The sequence below is a fragment of the Melanerpes formicivorus genome, unplaced genomic scaffold, assembly GCF_026170545.1.
Source record: "Melanerpes formicivorus ecotype bairdi unplaced genomic scaffold, bMelFor1.0.p_v2 SCAF_34, whole genome shotgun sequence".
NCBI classification, from domain to species: Eukaryota; Metazoa; Chordata; class Aves; order Piciformes; family Picidae; genus Melanerpes; species Melanerpes formicivorus.
The window spans coordinates 56,438-76,727 of record NW_027142386.1 but is presented as its reverse complement, the minus strand read 5'-3'; the positions used below and the strand labels follow the sequence as shown (position 1 = coordinate 76,727).

The following is a 20,290-nucleotide window of genomic DNA, read 5'->3' as shown; positions in this document are numbered from 1 at the left end:
GGGAAACCCTCAGAGCCTGGGCACAGGCTGGGGCAGAGCCTCACCCACACAACCACAGAGCAGCTCCTCCCAAGTACTTTATTAAATATTTTCCAGGAAAACAGAAGCAGAAAGACTCATCAGCACTACCCCAACCCTCCCAGCTGGTTAAAAACTACAAACAGCCCTCCCTCCCACCCCCCCAAAAGCCCTGCAGTGGCTGCCAAGCACACCCTGCCTCCCGTCTTGGCCCTTCTCCGCCCAGCTCCAGCGTCACAGGAAGGGCAGCAGAAGGATCCCACCAAGGAGGGGGCTCCACCACTTGGGGCCTCCACCACCCCAACGGCTGCAGGAAGCTCCACGAAGGCTCTGACAAGTCCACAGCTGCCCCAGACCGTCCCCTCCCACGGGGGGGCTGAGGGAGGTCAGCGTGCAGCCGAGCCTCAGTTCTGTCACCGCTCCTCCTCCAGGCAAAGCCACCAAGCTCCGCAAGCTCTGTGGACTCATGGATATCCCCATCCCACCCCAACACGACTTCTCCCCTCCCTCCCCCACCCTGTGCCCGGGGAAGTTTATAAAACAGGGTCGATTTTTTTGCCTTGGTTTTGTTTCTTTCCTCCTTTTTTTTGTGTGTGTGTGTGTGTGTGTGTTTTGCTTTGCTTTGCTTCTTCTGACAAAGAGAGCCAGCGGTAGGATTTCCTTTGCCACAGCAGAACAAGCCTCCCTTGCGAGGTAGAGAGTTCATTTCAGGGCTGACAAGATCCTAAATTCAAACCACTTTTTTGTTGTTTTTTTTTTCCTTTGTCCTAGTTGAGGTAAAAATTCAGTAGTTTGTGAGCAAGGTTTTGCAGGGGCCAGAGGGCCATCAGGACTCCTCGTTGCCGGAGTCGTCCTCGTCGCCGTAACAGCTCTCTGCTTCCTCCTCCATCTCGTCGTCTTCGTAGTAGTCGTCGTAGAAGAGGTCAGAGCCCTCATCTGGGGCTGGAGTCTTGGTCTTCACGCAGTACTCTGCCAGGGTGGTGGGCACCTTCACGCCATCCCGCTCGGCGTCCACCTTTGTGCCCAGGACTTGCTTCCTGCGGGGGGCGGAGAGGCCAGGGGGTGAGGCTGCAGCCCCGCGCGGTGCGGCCGCGTCGTCACCCCCCCCGCAGCTGGCCCCCCGCAGCTGGCCCCCCGCAGCATCAAGCAGCCAGGCTGGAAAGAGGCCTCCAAGATCGTCAAGTCCACCTGAGCACCCAACCCTAACTCATCAGCCAGGCCATGGCACTAAGTGCCTCATCCAGGCTTTTCTTAAAGCCTGGAGAAGAGGAGGCTCAGGGGAGACCTTCTTGCTCTCTACCTTAAAGCCTGGAGAAGGAGGAGGCTCAGGGGAGACCTTCTTGCTCTCTACCTTAAAGCCTGGAGAAGAGGAGGCTCAGGGGAGGCCTTCTTGCTCTCTACCTTAAAGCCTGGAGAAGGAGGAGGCTCAGGGGAGACCTTCTTGCTCTCTACCTTAAAGCCTGGAGAAGGAGGAGGTTCAGGGGAGACCTTCTTGCTCTCTACCTTAAGGCCTGGAGAAGGAGGAGGCTCAGGGGAGACCTTCTTGCTCTCCACCTTAAAGCCTGGAGAAGAGGAGGCTCAGGGGAGACCTTCTTGCTCTCCACCTTAAGGCCTGGAGAAGGAGGAGGCTCAGGGGAGACCTTCTTGCTCTCTACCTTAAAGCCTGGAGAAGGAGGAGGTTCAGGGGAGACCTTCTTGCTCTCTACCTTAAGGCCTGGAGAAGGAGGAGGCTCAGGGGAGACCTTCTTGCTCTTTACCTTAAAGCCTGGAGAAGGAGGAGGCTCAGGGGAGACCTTCTTGCTCTCTACCTTAAGGCCTGGAGAAGGAGGAGGCTCAGGGGAGACCTTCTTGCTCTCTACCTTAAGGCCTGGAGAAGAGGAGGCTCAGGGGAGACCTTCTTGCTCTCTACCATAAAGCCTGGAGAAGAGGAGGCTCAGGGGAGACCTTCTTGCTCTCTACCTTAAAGCCTGGAGAAGAGGAGGCTCAGGGGAGACCTTCTTGCTCTCCACCTTAAAGCCTGGAGAAGGCTCAGGGGAGACCTTCATGCTCTCTACCATAAAGCCTGGAGAAGGAGGAGGCTCAGGGGAGACCTTCTTGCTCTCTACAACTCCCTGAAGGGAGGCTGTAGCCAGGTGAGAGTTGGTCTCTCCTCCCAGGCACCCAGCACCAGAAGAAGAGGACACAGCCTCAAGCTGTGCCAAGGGAGGTTCAGGCTGGGTGTTAGGAAGAAATTCTTCACAGAAAGAGAGATTGGAAGTTGAGGCTGGAGGTGAGGAGAAAATTCTTCCCAGAGAGAGTTGTTGGCCACTGGAATGTGCTGCCCAGAGAGGTGGTGGAGTCCCCATCCCTGGAGGTGTTCAAAAAGGGACTGGATGTGGCACTTGAAGCCATGGTTTAGTAGACATGAGGTGCTGGGTGACAGGTTGGACTTGAGCTTTGAGGTCTTTTCCAACCTTACTGATTCTATGACCTCCAAGGACTTCAACCCCACCACCTCCCTGGGCAGCCCATCCCAATGGGCACGCTCTCTGTCTGTGAAGAGCTTCCTTCTAAGACCAAGCCTCAACTTCCTCCTGCACAGCTTGAAACTGTGCCTTCTTGTTTTGTTGCTGGTTGCCTGGGAGAAGAGACCAACCCCCCACCTGGCTACAGCCTCCCTTCAGGGAGCTGTAGATGGTGAGAGGAGAGCAGAGGTGAGAGCAGCATGGAGCAAACATGGCTGCACTGCTGCATCTCCCTTGCTCTGAGGTATCCCAGACCACACCAGGGCTGGGGGGTGAGAGGACAGCAGAGGTGAGAGCAGCATGGAGCAAACATGGCTGCAGTGCTGCATCTCCCTTGCTCTGAGGTATCTCAGACCACACCAGGGCTGCTCAGCCTGCAGCTGAGGAGTTTCAAGTGCCAGCCCCACGAGACAGCCCTGGCAGCAGGACCAGGCTGGCAACCACGTCTGCTACCACCCCCACATCCTCAACTGCAGAGCCAAAAAGGGCCAAAGGGCTTCAGCTGAGAGCAAATCTGGGTACAGAAGCCAGGCAAGCTGCTCCCAGGAGCCACACTCGGAGGCAGCTGAGGTCTCAGGACGCACCTGATGATGTCTGTGTACTCCCGGTCCTTCCCCTTGCTCTCCTTCCACTTGCGGTACATGACGGAGGCGTCCACGTTGGCTGGAGAGAAGGTGTTGGGCTCATTCAGCAGTGAGATCACACTCAGGAGAATGGTCCTGGAATCCATCAACACCAGCAGGTGAGGCCTGAGGTGGGGCAGCAGCTGTGCCCACATGCCAGCAATGCCAGCAGCTTTGGGGTCACACAAACCACTGCGCCTCCCGGGCGAGCTCTGACTGGTCTTAGAACCACAGAGCTGGCAGGGCTGGAAGGGACCTCAAGGCTCAGCCAGCTCCAACCCCCTGCCATGGGCAGGGACACCTCACACCACAGCAGGTTGCTCACAGCCACCTCCAGCCTGGCTGCAAACACCTCCAGGCAGGAGGCTTCCACCACCTCCCTGGGCAGCCTGTGCCAGGCTCTCACCACCCTGCTGGGGAAGAACTTCTTCCTAACATCCAATCTCAATCTCATTTCTAGTTTTGCTCCATTCCCCCCCAGTCCTATCCCTCCCTGACACCCTCACAAGTCCCTCCCCAGCTTTCCCTGTGACAATTAGGTCTCCTTGGAGCCTTTTCTTCCCCAGACTGCACAGCCCCAACGCTTTCAGTCTGTCTCCATAGGGGAGGAGACAACCAAGCAAGCAGCCCAAGAGCCTTTCCACAGCCTCCAGGCATCCTCCACAGGCTTTAGGAGCAGGAGGCAGTCCCCAGCTCCCCGTCCCAGCTCCCGAGGGAGCTTCCTGCCCGCAGCCCCCCCGGCCCTCACCGCACGTTCTGGGTGGGGTTCCACCGCTCGGAGGGCAGCTCCCCGCTCTGGGGGTCGTCCACGGGGGGGTGCAGGATGGAGATGCAGACATCACCAGTCTGAAAGTACAAGTGACACAGCACCCTTAGAGCTGCTGCCCCCCAGCACGCCTCCAGCAGCAGCTGGGTCCTCCCCTCCAGCAGCCTGCTTGCTTTTCACAGAATGGGTTGGGGTGGAGGGGGCCTTGGAGATCAGCCAGTTCCAACCCCCCTGCCGTGGGCAGCGACACCTCCCACCAGCCCAGGCTGCTCAAGGCCTCATCCAGCCTGGGGCATCCACAACTTCCCTGGGCAACCTGTTCCAGAGCCTCCCCACCCCCACTGCCAAGCATTTCTTTCTAATCTTCAGGCTGCATCTCCCCTCCCCAAGCTTCAATCCGTTGCCTCTCATCTTATCACTGCAAGCCCTTGTAAAAAGTCCTTCCCCAGCTTTCTTGTGGCCCCCTTTCAAGTACTGGAAGGCTGCTCTAAGGTCCTCCCCCAGAGCCTTCATTTCACTTCGGTTCAAGCCAGGTGGGGCACTCCCAGCCCATTCTTTCAGCCCCCAGGAAGGGACAGCACAAGCGCTGGTCCCCACGACGCTGCCTGCAGCCACAGGCCTTGGCTTCAGCTCCCCTCCACCTCCAGCAGCCCGCAGCTGAGGCTGCCTAACCAAACCCCACGTCCCCAGCACAGCCCCACAGGTCCCCAGGGCAGCAATCCTGGCAAGCACATAGCCCAGGGCCACGCACACCCCTGGCCTGGCGCCTGGCCTTGGCAGGGAGCGTGGCACCCCGCTAGCCAAGCGTGGGAGCCTGCGAGCCTGGCCGGCCTGGAGGCCGCTCCAGGACAGGAGCCTGGCTGCTGGGAGCTCGTTAGCTGCACTCCCAGTGCCAGGCACGGGGTGCCAAAGGCACAGAGCCTCCGAGGCCACAGACAAAGGCTGGCATTTTCCTCCAGCCACGTGCCCTCCCCTCTCTGCCCAGGATGCCCCTGTGCTGTCCCAGGTGACTCACCTCGTAGATATTGGGGTGCCACATCTTGGTGAGGAACCTGAAGGCAGGAGGAGAATAGGGATAGTCGATGGGAAAGCGGAGACGAGCCTGGAGGGAACAAGAAAGACAAAGGAGCATGGGGGGGAGAAGGGGGGGAGAAGGGGGGGAGAAGGGGGGGAGAAGGGGGGGAGAAGGGGGGGAGAAGGGGGGGAGAAGGGGGGGAGAAGGGGGGGAGAAGGGGGGGAGAAGGGGGGGAGAAGGGGGGGAGAAGGGGGGGAGAAGGGGGGGAGAAGGGGGGGAGAAGGGGGGGAGAAGGGGGGGAGAAGGGGGGGAGAAGGGGGGGAGAAGGGGGGGAGAAGGGGGGGAGAAGGGGGGGAGAAGGGGGGGAGAAGGGGGGGAGAAGGGGGGGAGAAGGGGGGGAGAAGGGGGGGAGAAGGGGGGGAGAAGGGGGGGAGAAGGGGGGGAGAAGGGGGGGAGAAGGGGGGGAGAAGGGGGGGAGAAGGGGGGGAGAAGGGAGCACAGCTCTCCTCTGTCAAGTCCAGCTGTGCTCCTGCAGACACAGCCTTGGCACCAGCCAGCTCTGCAGGCAGGACACCAGCAGCATGGCACTGGGCAGAGGAAGCTGGAGGCAGGGGTCAGCGACCTGCAGCGGCTCCTTCCCCACCACCCTGTGCCAAACCCTCCCCCTCCCCTGGTGCCCACCTGTGCTAACCTGGTGCTCTGTGATGCAGAGGGAGCTTGTGGTGCTGGTCCAGCACACACCTCCCACTGGCACAGCATAGCAAAACCTAGGGCTGGCTGCTCCTGGGTGGCAAAGAGCGGTGGGACGAGGGCCAAGCACGGAGGCAGCCAGGGCTGGGGGCCCCCAGAGCTTGAGCCACATGCTCTGACAAACCCCAGGCCCATGCCTGGGTCCTGGTGTTGGGGACACAGGAGGGTTGCACCACCCAAGAGGAGGTTGTTTACCCTTCAGAGCTCACAGGGAAGGAAGTATCAGGTGCTGGGTGCTCCTGAACCTCTAAAAATAGCCCAGTTCCAGAAAGAGCCTCAGTCCAAACTGGCTGCAGCGTGCAGCTCAGGGGCTAAAAATAAAAGCACATGAAGATCATCCCACAGGCTGGGCTCCAGCACCAGCAGCCACAACTGGCCCACCCCTGGCCACAAAAGCCCAGGCAGGTCAGAAAGTCAGGCTGCTGAGCTGGAGGGAGAAGGCAAAGCCCCAGGTGGCACACAGACCCTCCCCCAAGGGGTGCTGCCCTGAGCCCACTGGCGCCCCACAAGCGCAGGGGCAGCTTCTCCCCGTGCCACTGCACAACCTGCCACGACTCTCCCAGCTTTTGGGTGTTCCCAGACCCTGGAGGCAAAGTTCCAGGTGGAGATTCAGCCACTGGGGGTTTGGGGTGGGCTGAAATTTCCTCCCCAGCATTAAGTTTGCCAGACCAGCTCAGCTGGAAGCAAATGAAAGCTGCCACAGGCCTGGACACGATGACCTCTGAGGCTCCCTTTCAACCTGATACATTTCGTGACGGTGAAGAACACCAAGAGCCAGAGAGGAGCAAACAAAACAGAGAAGGCTTAGACCACTTCAACAGCAGCTGCCTGAGCTCTCAGCTTGTGTTCCAGAGCCTTCAGATGCTGGAGGCATGAAATAACAGCAGGAACTGCCCCAGCTCGGCCTGGCAGCAACCCAGGGTCACCACTTGCCCTGGAACAAACCTGGCATGGGCCCCATTCAAGAGGGGGACTGCAAACGAGGCTTGGGATGCTTCTGGAATTACAGCCTCGACAATAGGTGCTGCTGCCAGCCCCAGTCGTCAGCTAACAGCCGTTAAGAGATCAGTGGAGGAGGCAGACAGACATCTCTCCTCCCCCTCCCCTGCACTGCCCTGACCAACCCAACTCCATCCCAGCCTCCAACCCCTCTGCTCCCCACCTCCTCTCCCACCCTGCTAGCATCTGGCCCTGCTACAAGCTGCTCACAGTCACAGAATTGTTTGGCTTGGAAGAGCCCTCCCAGACCATCAAGTCCAACCTAAGACCACCCTGACCATTAAACCACGTTCCCAGGATTCTTGAACACCTCTCCAGGGATGGTGACTTCACCCACCCCACACACCCCCCAGGCAACCTATTCCAGGCAGCCCCTGACCACAGCAGGTCCATCCCTACTCTCATTCCCCCTTTTGCCTCCCAGCTGTCCCTTTGTCTGACCCTGCTGGGTTCTGTGGAGCAGGACGAGGGGGTGGGAAGAAGCAAGCAGCAAGGCAGTGGCTGGGGCTGGACGTGTTTGGTGGAGCTTCAGGCAGCCCAGGGCAGCACACACACACACACACAGCAACACATGGCCTGTGCTGGGCTCTGGCCAAACAGCTGAACTTGGCAGAATAATCTCCTTTGTTGTGCCAGAGGGGATCAGAACAAAACCAGCCAGAGGCAAAGCAGCCCCCGAAGGGGGCTTGGGAAGCAGCCCTGCTTTGCTGGACACAGCCAGGGTGGTGTTATCACCGAGCTTGAAGGGGACTCAGCCCCTTCTCCTCTTATGCACAGCCTCATCCGTTGCCAGCCAACTGTGCTGGGTCTGGAAGCTCTCAGACACAAACAGGAGCATGAGCTGCTGCCAGGGTAAGAGTTCAAAGGGCCCAGAGCCAAAAGGGGCAACGGGGAAAAGGCTGCATTTGGGTGAAGAAACAAAACTCGGCTCTGGAGCATCAAGCTTGCCTGCCCCTGCCCCTGCTCCCCGAGAAAAACAAACCTCCCAGTTTCTGGGGCACAGCTGACCCTCGGGCTGACTCACCCCGAGTGCATCCCCACCCTTCTAGCAACAGGATGGCGACAGAGTTACTCGTAGTGGAGGAGGGAGGATGAGAAAGAGGAAGAAAACAGCTACAGAGGTTGCACAACCCCCAGGAAGAGCAGATACACATCCTCTCGATCGGGACTGCGCAGGCAGGGCGCACAACACCTTCTCCCCTCCCCACACGAAACCATAACAGCTGCTCCCCACCCAACTCGAGCTGCTGCTTGCTCGGCCCGAGCTGTCTGTGCCTGCACAGGAGTGTCCTTTGCCTTTTCTCTCTAGTTTGGTAGAGATGCATCAGATCCCCTTCCCGAAGGAAGGAGGAAAATCCCCCGGAAGCCAAATTCCCCTTCCAGCTAAGGGAAGCCTTGGCTAGCCTGGCAGCAGCCACCTGCACATAGATTCCCTTCCTCGCCCTGGCTCCTCCTGGCAAGCACTCCAGCCCCAGGGAACCCAAGGTGTCCAACTACAGATCCAGGTCTTGCTGGCCCTCGTCGCCCCCTCATACCCAGCAGCAATCTTGTCATGCCCGCCCCCAGTATCTGCATCAACTCGACTCGCAAGATCTCCTCTCCCTCACCCCACAGCCCCTTTCCAGGGGCTCTCTGCTCTCCTGCCCCTTCCAAAATCACTTCCCAAGGCATCCTCCCACCCGAGTCCATCCCCCACCACCACCTACGCTGCCTCCTGTTCCTCCTAACCCCGTTTCCCAGCACAGACCTCCCCCCCCCCACCCCCCCTCCCACACCACGAGAGCTTCGCCTCTTCGAGACATCGGTCCTCCCGACGCATCCCGCCCCCCCCTGCTGCCCCCAGCCCCTCACCTTGAAGTACCCGCCCTCATAGTAGGTGTTCGGGGGGCCGAAGATGGCCACCTCCCAGTTGTAGAGGTCCCCCTCATCTACCAAGTTGACCCGGAACCCTTCCACGGGCTCCTCCTGCAGCCCTTTCAGCTCCAGCAGCAGCGCCTTCTGCGAGCTGGGCACAAGGGGCCGCGCCATGGCGAGGAGCGGGAGTAGGCCGCGGGCGAAGCCGGGTGCTGGCGTAGGCGCGGCGGCCGCTGCGGGGCGGGGGGGCAGCGGGTGCGGGTTCGGCTGCGAGCAGCCGCTCCGAGCGCAGCGCGCGGGGCACGGCGGGAGCTGTAGTCCGCCCGCGCGGGGCGGCGCCAGGGCGGGCTCCGCCCACACGGGGGCCGCTGGCCTATCAGAGCGCGCTGTTAGTACGGGGGCGGAGCAGAGAGCAGGTCCCTCCTCCCCCGGTTGCTCTCTGCCTATCACAGCGCGCCGTTGAGCGGGGGCGGGGTCCGGTGAGCTCTGCGGTACAGCGGTGCCTCGATCCCTCGGGGCGCGGAGGGGGCCGTACCGGAACAGCTCCAGGAGCTTGTGTCCGTGCTTCTGGCCTCCAGCGTAGCCAGGCTTCTCACCCGGCAAACCCATCGAGCGTTTACCCACTCGTAGTCTGGCTACCTCCCCATCAGGCCCAGCGGTCATGCAGGCCTCTCGCCCCCAGGAGCCTCCCCAGCACGTTGAGCCACATCAAATCCCACCCCTCCTGCCAGTCCAGGTGCTCCCTGCAGCCGTGCTGTCTCCAGTCGGTGTTTACCGTGCATGAAGTGGTCCAGGCCACAGCAGGTGATGATGTCCATGAGCCAGGAAGCAGCACTTAGCGCAATTACCATGCCTACATAATTATTTTACAGCATTTCATAAAGCAGCGTCTGGAATTCAAGCAGAGGGAGCTACAGGCATGGCAGAGATCTCTCCAGCATCACCAGTTCCCACTTCCCTTTGTGTCACATCCCAGGCACCTCGTTCGGGAGCCACCCAAACCGGCTCCAGGTACTGCCCCTCCTGCCTGCGGGGATCAAAACATCCGCTGAGCGCAACAAAACAAACAGCCCACAGCACAAAGGGCATCCTCCCCCGACCTCCTTTTTCTCCTGGCAACTACAAGTGCTTTGCACTCCTGTACCTTCACAGCTGGGTGCCTGCTACAGGCTTCAGCCAGCCATCAACCCCTGCCATCAACAGGAGCTTCCCCCAGACTCTGAGCCCTGCTGTGGTTCAGCCCAGCCCCAAGTGCTGGCAGCCAGCAAAGAAAAGAGGCCACTAAGAAAAGAAAAAATCATAAAAAGCTTTAATGTCTTACAATAAACCAATAGACACAGTATCAATCAACACAGACAAGGTCAAATAAATACCACATGATTCCACAGGCAACTCTGTTCAAAAGCAAACTATGACCTCAGGGACCAGGGTTTGCCTGGTCTTGACCCAGATTTCCATGTTCCAGATGATGACTGAACCCACAGCAAGCTGCAGCCTTTGGGGGGGGAGGGGTGAAGTCATAGCCCAGGTCAGAGCTTTGATCATCAGAGTCCAAACCACAGCAGCCAGGGGCAGCTGAGTAAACACCAACTCACATGGCTCAGCTGCTGGCAGAGCCAGAAGCCCTCTGCTCAGCCCCAGCCTGGTGAGGGTTTGCTGCCCAAACTGTCTGGTCCTCACCTGCTGTGTGTTTAAAACACTCAATTCTTCCAGCTCATGCTTTGGAGCAGCCCCACATTTGCCTGCGAAGCCTGAGACAGGCAAGCATCAGCCCTCACTTCAGTTATGTGCAAAACAAACCCCCCAGAACAGAAACAAAGCTCCCTGCTGAAGCTGCAACACATGACATCGTGAGGGCTGGGATGACACTGGGGGCTCTCTGGAGGTCCAGCCCTACATTTACTGCATTCTAGCTCATTTGTAATGATTAACACTGCCCTACAGCTCCCAGGCCTCCTTCCAAATCCCCAGGTAACACCTGAAAAAGAGTTACTAGTGCCAGCTGGATCGGAGGAGCCACAGCTGGGGCAGGCACAGAGGACAGGGACACATCCAGCACCTGTCATGACTGAAGGAAAAAAAGGATGGAAATCAGGGATCTTTCATCAGGCAGAGCTGGGCTCTCAGGCAGGCATAAGCAGCCCCTGTGCCCACTGTCCAGCTTGGCACCAGGGTCTGGAGCCTCCTTGGCTCGTACAGCCCCGCAAAGAGGTGGATGCAGCCACGGCCAGCATTGCTCCCACCCCAGCCATTACTCCACAGGCTTCACTTTCGCCACGAACAAGGCAGTGGCTTTGCTCAGGAACTCCTCCCTGCTCATGGAGGGACCAATCTTCCTCTCCTGCAGCGCCTGGTCCATGGCCAGGGCCAGGCCGTCTGGCCCCAGCTTGGAGCCTGCTTCCAGGTAGCGACTGGGGACGGAGAAGTGGCCGACGCCCAGGGCATCCTCCAGCGCCCGCAGCACGGCCTGGCACACCCTGCTGTCAGCGGCACCGGAGCCGCCATCCAGGACGCCGAAGAGCGCGTCCGCCTTGGCGGCGAACTCCAGCAGCACGAAGCAGGTCAGGACGCCGTAACGGAAGACGTCGAAGGGCACTGCCTCGTGGTCGCGGCAGCGGACGCGGCCCAGCAGCGCGGCCGCCGCCTCCGCCGGCGCCGCCCCGTGCTGGCAGATGCGCCGCAGCAGCTCGCTGTACAGCCGCCCGTCCACGCCCGCCCGCCGCCGCCGCCCGCCGGCACCCAGCACCTCGTAGGCCGCGCCGGCGTTGCTGTCGAAAGCTGTCCTGTCGCGACATGGCACAGACAACAGACACGCGGCCTCACCCCCGCCCGTCCCCGCACTACAGCTCCCGGCGTGCCCTGGACGCCGGCGCGGGGCACACCGGGAGCTGTAGGCCGCCGCCGCCGCCACCCGTCCTCCGCCCTCCTGCCGCCCGCACCTGTGGGAGTGATGAGCAAGCCGCACGTACCACAGCGCCCGGGCCAGGCGCTGCGGCTGCCCCGGGAGCTCGGCGGCGGCCTCGGGGCTGCCCAGCACCAGCCGCTCGAAGTAGTCAGCCAGGAAGGAGACCGGCTCCTCGGGCCGCGCCTCCAGCACCTTCAGCAGCGCCTCTCGCACCATGGCAGTGACGCCGGCCCGCAGCAGGAACTCCGCCTCGCTCCCCAGACCGCCGCCCGCCGCCCCAGCCGGCTCCGTCAGCCCGCTGCCGGCCGCCGGTGCCGCGGCCGGGGCCAGGGCGGCGGCCGCCCGCCGCTTCTCGTACGCCGCCATCTTGGTTGCGGGCGACGGAGGCCGGTTCCGGCCATTTTACTGCGGTTCCGCCCGGGGAGGGGGGGGGGGGGTGGGGGTCCCTCGCCGCCATCTTGCACACCGATAGCCAATCGGTGAGCGGAAAAGCAGCAGAACGCGCTGCCATTGGGCGAGGCCGTGGGCCGCCATTTTGAGTGTGGGCAAAGAAGCCGCCCTGGTCGCCGTCGCTAGTCCGGGCAGGTGCCCCGCACTTAGCAACGGGGCGCAGGGTGGTCGCTGCGGACGCTGCTCGGTGACCCGCGGACCTCCCGCCGGTGGCGTTGAGGGACTGCCCCAGCCCTGCCCCTTTGCTCATGGTTCGAACAAAACCAGCCCTTTATTGGAGTCTGCAGCCCGCACACCATGGCCCCGTTCTCCTCTGCCCGCGCCCGGGACTGCCGTCCCTCTGTCGCGACAGACGATCGGTTGTCACTCTCCGGTCCACCCGCGTGGGTGCCGGGAGCCCCGAGGGTCAGACTCCCTACGAGCGCTCAGCGTGGGGCCCAGCATAGTCCAGTTCTGTTCCTTTGGACGTCTCTGCTCGTCCCCCTTCCAGCATCCCCCTCCTGCAGGGTCCCGCAGCAGCTCGGCGGCTCTGCTCCGGCAGGACCCACGGCAGCCCCTCCGAGCCTTGCACCCGGGGACCGAGCTCCTCACAGGCCCCTCACCTTCTCGGGCATCAGAGCCTCAGACATGGGCGAGGATTTCCCGAGCAGCTCAGAGGTCTCCACGTCCCCTCCTGTGCCCCGGAGTTGCTCTCCTCTCGGGGCTCGCAGCAGCAGCCCACACCCCACCAGCTCCACCTTTCCCCGCTGGGACAGGCGCAGCTCCATCACTTAGTCATTGTCCCAGGGCCCGGGTGAGGCCAGCAGCAGGAAAGGGGACAGTGGGGACAGGACTGGGGACACCCACAGGCAGCTCCTGCTCCTAGCGCAGCTCGTACCGAGACCTGACTCGTTTCCACAGGTGGTGAGACACGGCACTGGTCACGACCAGACCCAACAGTGAGATCGTTGTCCCCGATGCAATGGCAGGGACTGTGCTGAATGAATCTGCAAAGACACGAGGGAAGGATCTGGAGGTGCTGGAGCGTGTCCAGAGAAGGGCGACGAGGATGAGCAGAGGGCTGGAGCTGCTCTGCAATGAGGACAGACTGAGGGAGCTGGGGCTGTGCAGTTTGGAGAAGGGAAGGCTCCGAGGAGACCTCATTGTGGCCTTCCAGGATCTGAAGGGGGCTACAAGAAAGCTGGGGAGGGACTTTTGAGGGTGTCAGGGAGTGATAGGACTGGGGGGGAATGGAACAAAACTAGAAGTGGGGAGATTCAGATTGGATGTCAGGAAGAAGTTGTTCCCCAGGAGGGTGGCAAGAGCCTGGCACAGGTTGCCCAGGGAGGTGGTGGAAGCCTCCTGCCTGGAGGTGTTTGCAGCCAGGCTGGAGGTGGCTGTGAGCAACCTGCTGTGGTGTGAGGTGTCCCTGCCCGTGGCAGGGGGGTTGGAGCTGGCTGAGCCTTGAGCTCCCTCCCAACCCTGACAATTCCATGACTCTGTGAGAGGACCTCTAGCTGCCCGTGCTCCAAACACCCGAAGGGGGAAGCAGAGCATCAAACGCGGCACTAACGCAACTTGCTGCAACCCCAGCCCAAGCAATGGGAGTGGAGGAGAGGGGGGCTGCAGACCACCACTCACCATCCAAGACCATCAGCTGCAGACTGACCACCTGGGGGCGGGGGCCAAGCAGGACACACTGGTAGGAGCCCTGGTGCCGGGGCTCGGCGCGGTCCAGGCGCAGCGTGGAGCTGCCGCCCACCACCTCCTGCCGGTACTGCGAGAGGGCCACGGGGGTCTGCAGCCAGCCGACGGTGACGTTCCCGGCACACCGGGCGTGGCACTCGATGCGCAGGGCCCTGCCCTTTGTTCCGTTGGGAGGCAGCGACCAGATCTGCAGGCTGCAGGCAGGCGCTGTCCCCTCCGGTGTCCCTGTCCCCTCCTCCGCCGGCGGCGTGCCCCGGCCGATGCTCTCCACCGCTGTCCCCGGTGCAGTCGCCGTGCTGGAGCCAGGGCTTGCGGTGGTAGTGGCCACATGGGCCGTGGGGCTGCCTGTGCTGAGGTCCTGGGGAGCAGGGTGCTCTGTGGAGTGGGGTTTGGTCTCGGTGCGGGGCTCCCGTGTGGTGGTGAGGGCTGCGGTGGGATCGTGTGCCGTGATCGTGGTTGGCTCTGGGGGCAGCGCTGTGGTGGTCACAGGCTGGGCTGTGCTGGGGCTCTCTGTCGTAGCTGGCACTGTCCCGGCGGTCCCAGGGGAGACGGCCACGGCCACTGGGTGCTCCATCACATCTGTGAACACAGCAGGGTCGTGGCAGTGGTCACTCGTAGCTGGGATGGGACCTCTCACATTACCCCCAGGAGGTGGCAGCTCCCTCCACCCACAACTCCCAACGGCCTCCACCCCACGAACCTGCTGCCCCGGGCAGGGAAAAGCAGCGAGTAGGAGCAAAGCAGCGAGCAGGAGCAAAGCAGCGAGCAGGAGCAAAGCAGCGAGCAGGAGCAAAGCAGCAGCCTCAGCACGGCAGTGGGCATGGGGCCAGGAGGTTTGCAGAGTGGCATAGGACTGGGGGGCTGCTCCCATCCCGGCAATGCTACTTCGAGCAGCACAGGGCAATGGAGGTTGGCACCAGTGGGCAGGGCACTGCACGGCCCTGGGTCCCCAGCTCCCACACCAGCACTCACCCTCAGTGCTCACGGCCACAGATGCCACCCGGGTGAAGGTCTCCTGCCCAATGCTCAGCTTCACCTCGCACCTGAACTCTGCCCCTTCCTCCACCTTCTCCCCCGGCACCGACAGCGTGGACTCGATGTCGAACAGCATCTCATCAGTCTCCGTGGGATCCAGGTCAGCTTCCTCCAGCACCTGGTCCCCCTGGTACCAGGTGAGCCCCAGCCCCACCACTGGGTAGATCCCCTGGGCTGAGCAGCGCAGGCTGCCCGGCTGCCCTGGCTGCAGGGCGCTTGGCTCTGGCACCAGCTGCAGCACGTCCGGGAGTGCTGAGAGAGGAATCGAGGCATCAAAGAGGGGATGTTGTCCCCGGGAGGGAGGGGACTGCAGGACTTAGCTGGATGGTCAGCGAGGGCCAGGCTGGGGGAAGCTTACCATAGACCTTCAGGGGGACGGTACGCTGGTAGAACTGCCCCTGGCACGTCCCCTGGCAGATCTTGGTGCCCTCTGTGGCCACCCTGGCGTTGCTGATGTGCAGGATGCTGTGGGTGGGGAAGGAGGTGATGCTGCCCAGGCTGGTGTCCAGCCCCTTCCACTGCACCGTGCCCCCGGCACAGGCCAGGGAGCAATTCAGCTGTGCCGAGCCCCCGTAGGGCACCACCGGCTGCTGCGGCATCACTGCCAGCCTGTCGGCAGGGCGCCCTGGGCAGAGGGAGGAGGAAAACAGCAGGATTCAGGGAAGGGCTCACCAGAACCCTGCCATTCTCAAGGGAATTGTTTGCTGAGACCCTTTCCTCCCAGCTCTCATCCTTCCCCATCACCGCTGCTGCTCTGGCAGCAGGACAGCAGCCCCAGGCCGGGCGCAGGCTGCCCCTAGCCCGGTGCCACCCTCTGCGCCCCCGAGCAGCAGGACAGGGAGCCAGGGTTGAGGGGTGAGGAGACCTCGGGGCCACGCTGGCCCGCGGTGCCATGCAGCGAAGCAAAGAGCCCAGCAGGCAGGGCCAGCAGCTCAGCGAGCTGAGGGATGGGGACAGCTCTCGGCCCCCTTGGCACTCACCGCTGCAGCCCCACGGCCGTGGGAGGAGGAGAAGGAGGAGGAGGACAGAAGCCGAATCCATCGCCCGCGGGGCAGGGCAGCAGCAGGAGCTGGTTTCCCTTCCTTCCATCCTTCCAGAGAGCGAATGCTGCCGGCTGAGGTTGTCTCTGCCTGCCCTCCGGTCCTGTCCTCAGCCCTTCTTAAGCTCCACAGGAACCGCCCCCCCTCCCCCCAGCCCCAGGTCCTCCACCACTTCCAGCCCGAGGGGTATTTCCAGAGGGAGGTTTCTGGGTTTCCTCTAAGGTCAGCTCTTGCACAACACCAGCTCAGCAGCCAAGGGATGTGCTGACAGCCCCCAACCCAAGCGAGCCTTTGGCATCAAGGCTCCCAGCACCCCCACCGGGCAGCCCAGCACAGCCACCCCACACCCCATGGTGCAGCCAGGATCCTGATCCTTCCCTAGGTCCCTCTGGGCTCCACCATTCCCATATGGAGCCACTGGCAAACCAACCCCAAACACCAAGAGCTCAAATGAGCCTTTGTGGGGCTGCCTGGGGATTCCTTGCTATAGGAAAGGTCATCTCAGCCCCCTGCCCCAAAAGCAAGGCCAGGGATCCTGTTCAGCATCACTGGTGAGCATGGCTGGCACTGCCTGGCACTGCCTGGCACATGGGGTGGAGGGAAAGGAGCCAAAGCTGCAGTGTCTGCCTGGAGCACATCCCACCAGGACCTCTGTGGAACGTGGCCTCAGGAGCAGGCAGCATAGAATCACAGAACTGTCAGGGTGGGAAGGGATCTCAAGGCTCAGCCACTTCCAAGCCCCCTGCCATGAGCAGGGACACCTCACACCACAGCAGGTTGCTCACAGCCACATCCAGCCTGGCTGCAAACACCTCCAGGCAGGAGGCTTCCACCACCTCCCTGGGCAACCTGTGCCAGGCTCTCACCACCCTCCTGGGGAACAACTTCTTCCTGACATCCAATCTGAATCTACCCATTTCTAGTTTTGCTCCATCCCCCCAGTCCTATCACTCCCTGACACCCTCAAAAGTCCCTCCCCAGCTTTCTTGGGGCCCCCTGCAGATACTGGAAGGCCACAATGAGGTCTCCTCGGAGCCTTCTCTTCTCCAGCCTGCACAGCCCCAACTCTCTCAGTCTGTCCTCACAGCAGAGCAGCTCCAGCCCTCAGCTCATCCTCGTGGCCCTTCTCTAGACACCTTCCAGCATCCATCACAGCCCTGGCAGCAGCCCAAGGGTCACCCAGAACGAACCAGGCCCTGAGTGCCCTGAAATGTGGGGGTTGGAAAGGTGCAGCCCCAGGGCAGAGGAGGAGATGTCCAGCCCCAGGGTGCTGCTCAGCAGGCTCAGCACCGACGCCCAGAGCAGGCTGTGTTGGAGGACGCAGCTCAGGGCTCCTGGGAAGGAGTTGTTTATGGCCTGGATGGGGAAAGTGTCACCTGGGGAAGATGTTCACTACCCCACATTAGCCAGCCCCAAGCCCTGGCACAGCCTCAGCACCCATGGTGGGTCTGGCATTGCTTCCTCAGTCCTACTGGAAAGAGACAGATCTGATTGTCCCCCATCCCATCCCATCCCATCCCATCCCATCCCATCCCATCCCATCCCATCCCATCCCATCCCATCCCCAGGCTGTGACTGAGGCCAGGGAAGGTGCCAAAGGGCTGCTGGAGGGACAGACACCTCCTCTGTCACAGAAGGTGGAAAGTCAGCTCAGGACTTGAGCATTTCCCATCCCAGAAGTCTCCAGAGAGGCAGCTCCGGGCACTGGGCGTGTGGTGCATCCTTCCAGGAGCTAATTACTTTTCGGGTAATTAATTAATCCTCTGCTGGTCCAGGAGACCTGGAGTGAGGGAAGTGCTCTGTAAACAACTGCCATCAAATCTGCACATTCAGCCAGAGCCGGGTGATTAATGGCTCTGAGCTTTTTGTTCCTTCCATCCTGTGTTATCAGAGCTGCTTCCTGGAGCTCTCCAGCGGCCACTGGAGCCCCTGGCCCCAGCCTTGGCTTGGGACAAGCCACGGCCAGGGCTGCTCCGAGCACCAGCCAGGCTACTCCCAGCAGCAAGCCCAGGATGGACACAAGGTGCCAGGGTTTGGCCTCCCTGTCCACCTCCCACGGCCCTGGCTCAGTGGATGAGGCTTTGGCAGGGCTGCCCCAGCTCAGCACCCACAGTAGGGAAAGGATTTTGCTTCCTAATGTCACCAAGTGAGGGTTTAAAGAACCTTCCTCAGCTGGGGGGCAGGAGGGGCAAGACACAGGCAACAATACAAAGTAAATGTTATAGAATCACAGAATTGTTTGGGTTGGGAAAGGCCTCCGAGATCACTGAGTCCAACCAGGAACCCAACCCCACCATGGCCTCCAAACCATAGCCCCAAGTGCCATGGTCACAGCTCTTGAACACCTCTAGGGATGGGGACTCCACCACCTCCCTGGGCAGCCAATCCCTGCCCACTCTGGCAGCAAAGAAATTGTTCCTCCTCTCCAACCTAACCCTCCCCTGGCACAACTTGAGGCCATTGCCTCTCCTTCTATCACCTGCAGCCTCCTCTCATTGAGAGCAATGAGGTCTCCTCTCAGCCTCCTCTTCTCCACACTCAACACCCCCAGCTCCCTCAGCTGCTCCTCCCCAGCCCTGCTCTCCAGACCCTTCGTGGGTTTTGCTGCCCTGGAGTCCATCCTTGGCCAGGGTCTGGTGCAGCTTTGTGCTCCTGCAAGGAGGGAGCAACACCCACAGGTCCTAGGGGTGTTTGGCCCCTGCTGGCTGCCAGGTCCATGCCTAGTGCTGAGGCAGCCACGGCCAAGAGGTGGCTCTGCATGAGCCTCCAGCACCACAGCCCAAAGCCCAGGTGCCCCTCAAAATGGTGCTTCAGGTGAGAGAAGGAAACCTCCAAGGTCAGTGTCACAGCCAGAGCTGAGCCCTTGTGGAGCAGACCTCTCTTTTACAGAGGACCCTTCCTGGGCCAGTCATCAGGAGGTTAACAGCTACCAGGACATCCAGCACCTCCTGATGGACCCCAGGCTTGCCAGCTCGACACTGGGAGTGCCTGGGAGCTGCCCTGGGAAGCTATGAAGAGTTATGGAGCCTGATAAACCTCCAGCTCCATCAGGGCCAGCTCCAACAGCGTGGTTATCAAACCAGGGAAGGGATCAGGAGGGGTTCTCCAAGCTCAGAGAACATAGCAGTGGCCCCCAGGGCAAGCCTCATACTTTTGGCCATGAGCCCCCACGCAGTGACCCCACCGCAGCTCCTCTTCCACCGCAGCTCCTCTTCCACCGCAGCTCCTCTTCCACCGCAGCTCCTCTTCCACCACTGGCTCTGTGACCGACTCTGAGGACCTCCTTCCATCCTGGAGGGGCACCGGCAGCTTCCCCCAGCCCCCAAAGGGCCGAGAGAGATCAGCAGGCTGCAGGCACAGGGCGGAAGGAGCAAGTTTTCCACCTGGCAGGAAACCTTTGGGATCAGGATGAAGGGAAGGACTGGTGTCAAGCACCAGAACCCCCAGCGCTCTGCCTGGAAGCCGCCGGCGCTTCCTCCTGCGGGGCAGGAGAGGACTCTGCCGGGCAGCGCCGGCTCCGGAGGGGTTCCTCAGGAAACGAAACAGCTCAGCAGAGAGAAACAAACTGCAACGGGCCAGGCACTGACCCCCCGGCGCAGGGCACCCCCGGCGCAGGGCACCCCCGGTGCAAGACACCCCCGGCACAGGGCACCCCCGGCACAGGGCACTCCCGGTGCAAGACACCCCCGGCACAGGGCACCCTTGGCACAGGACACCCTTGGCACAGGGCACCCCTAGCACAGGGCACCCCCAGCACAGGGCACCCCCAGCACAGGACACCCCCGGTGCAAGACACCCCCGGCACAGGGCACCCCCAGCACAGGGTACCCCCGGCACAGGGCACCCCCGGTGCAAGACACCCCCGGCACAGGGCACCCTTGGCACAGGACACCCTTGGCAGAGGGCACCCCCGGTGCAGCACACCCCTGGCACAGGACACCCTTGGCACAGGGCACCCCCGGTGCAACACACCCCCTGTGCAAGACATCCCCGGCACAGGGCATCCCCAGGGCAGGACATCCTTGGCACAGGGTACCCCCGGCACAGCGCACCCCCACTGCAGGACACCCTTGGCAGAGGGCATCCCCGGTGCAGCACAACCCTGGCACAGGACACCCTTGGCACAGGGCACCCCCGGTGCAGCACACCCCTGGCACAGGACACTCTTGGCACAGGGCACCCCCGGTGCAGCACACCCCCTGTGCAAGACACCCCCGGCACAGGGCATCCCCAGTGCAGGACATCCTTGGCACAGGGCACCCCCGGCACAGCGCACCCCCAGCACAGCACACCCCCGACTTCTCCTTCCAGCTCATCACAGGCTATCAGCCATCAGCCACCAGAGCCCATCCAAGAGCTGCCTTGGATGTGTTTACGCTTGTGGGGATTTATTGTTCACTTGGTACCGCCCTCGAGCACCAAAAGCAGCATTTAAACGACTAAGATAAGATCTAAATTGAGCCTGGCTGGAGGACAACAGCCTGGGATGCTGAAATCAGCCCCTGGGAAAGAGGTTCCAGCAGGGAGGTGGAAGCCAAGGACATGGCACAGGGACCTGCTCCATGAACTGGGGACCTGCAGCGCTGCCCCAGCCCACACAGAGCTGGCACAGCCACTTGCTCCTCCAGAGCGTTCTGCTGCTCCC

The 20,290-nt window shown here is 61.7% G+C and overlaps 3 protein-coding genes across 3 annotated transcripts; all 3 read right to left on the bottom strand.

Annotated features, from left to right (window-relative positions):
- Window positions 1–64: 64 nt before the first annotated feature.
- On the bottom strand, window positions 65–8,772 carry CDC34 (cell division cycle 34, ubiqiutin conjugating enzyme). Its single transcript, XM_068156197.1, has 5 exons — window positions 8,527–8,772; window positions 4,927–5,013; window positions 3,894–3,991; window positions 3,107–3,241; window positions 65–1,055 (listed from the first exon to the last, which is right to left on the bottom strand). The coding sequence occupies exons 1-5, from the start codon at window positions 8,701–8,703 to the stop codon at window positions 845–847; spliced, it is 708 nt and encodes a 235-aa protein (XP_068012298.1). The 5' UTR covers window positions 8,704–8,772; the 3' UTR covers window positions 65–844.
- A 1,043-nt stretch (window positions 8,773–9,815) lies between these two features.
- On the bottom strand, window positions 9,816–11,800 carry TPGS1 (tubulin polyglutamylase complex subunit 1). Its single transcript, XM_068156169.1, has 2 exons — window positions 11,469–11,800; window positions 9,816–11,312 (listed from the first exon to the last, which is right to left on the bottom strand). The coding sequence occupies exons 1-2, from the start codon at window positions 11,798–11,800 to the stop codon at window positions 10,781–10,783; spliced, it is 864 nt and encodes a 287-aa protein (XP_068012270.1). The 3' UTR covers window positions 9,816–10,780.
- A 336-nt stretch (window positions 11,801–12,136) lies between these two features.
- Window positions 12,137–15,718, bottom strand: MADCAM1 (mucosal vascular addressin cell adhesion molecule 1). The gene is made up of 5 exons (XM_068156168.1): window positions 15,586–15,718; window positions 14,964–15,230; window positions 14,543–14,857; window positions 13,505–14,149; window positions 12,137–12,870 (listed from the first exon to the last, which is right to left on the bottom strand). The coding sequence occupies exons 1-5, from the start codon at window positions 15,692–15,694 to the stop codon at window positions 12,746–12,748; spliced, it is 1,461 nt and encodes a 486-aa protein (XP_068012269.1). The 5' UTR covers window positions 15,695–15,718; the 3' UTR covers window positions 12,137–12,745.
- Between the last annotated feature and the right edge of the window lie 4,572 nt (window positions 15,719–20,290).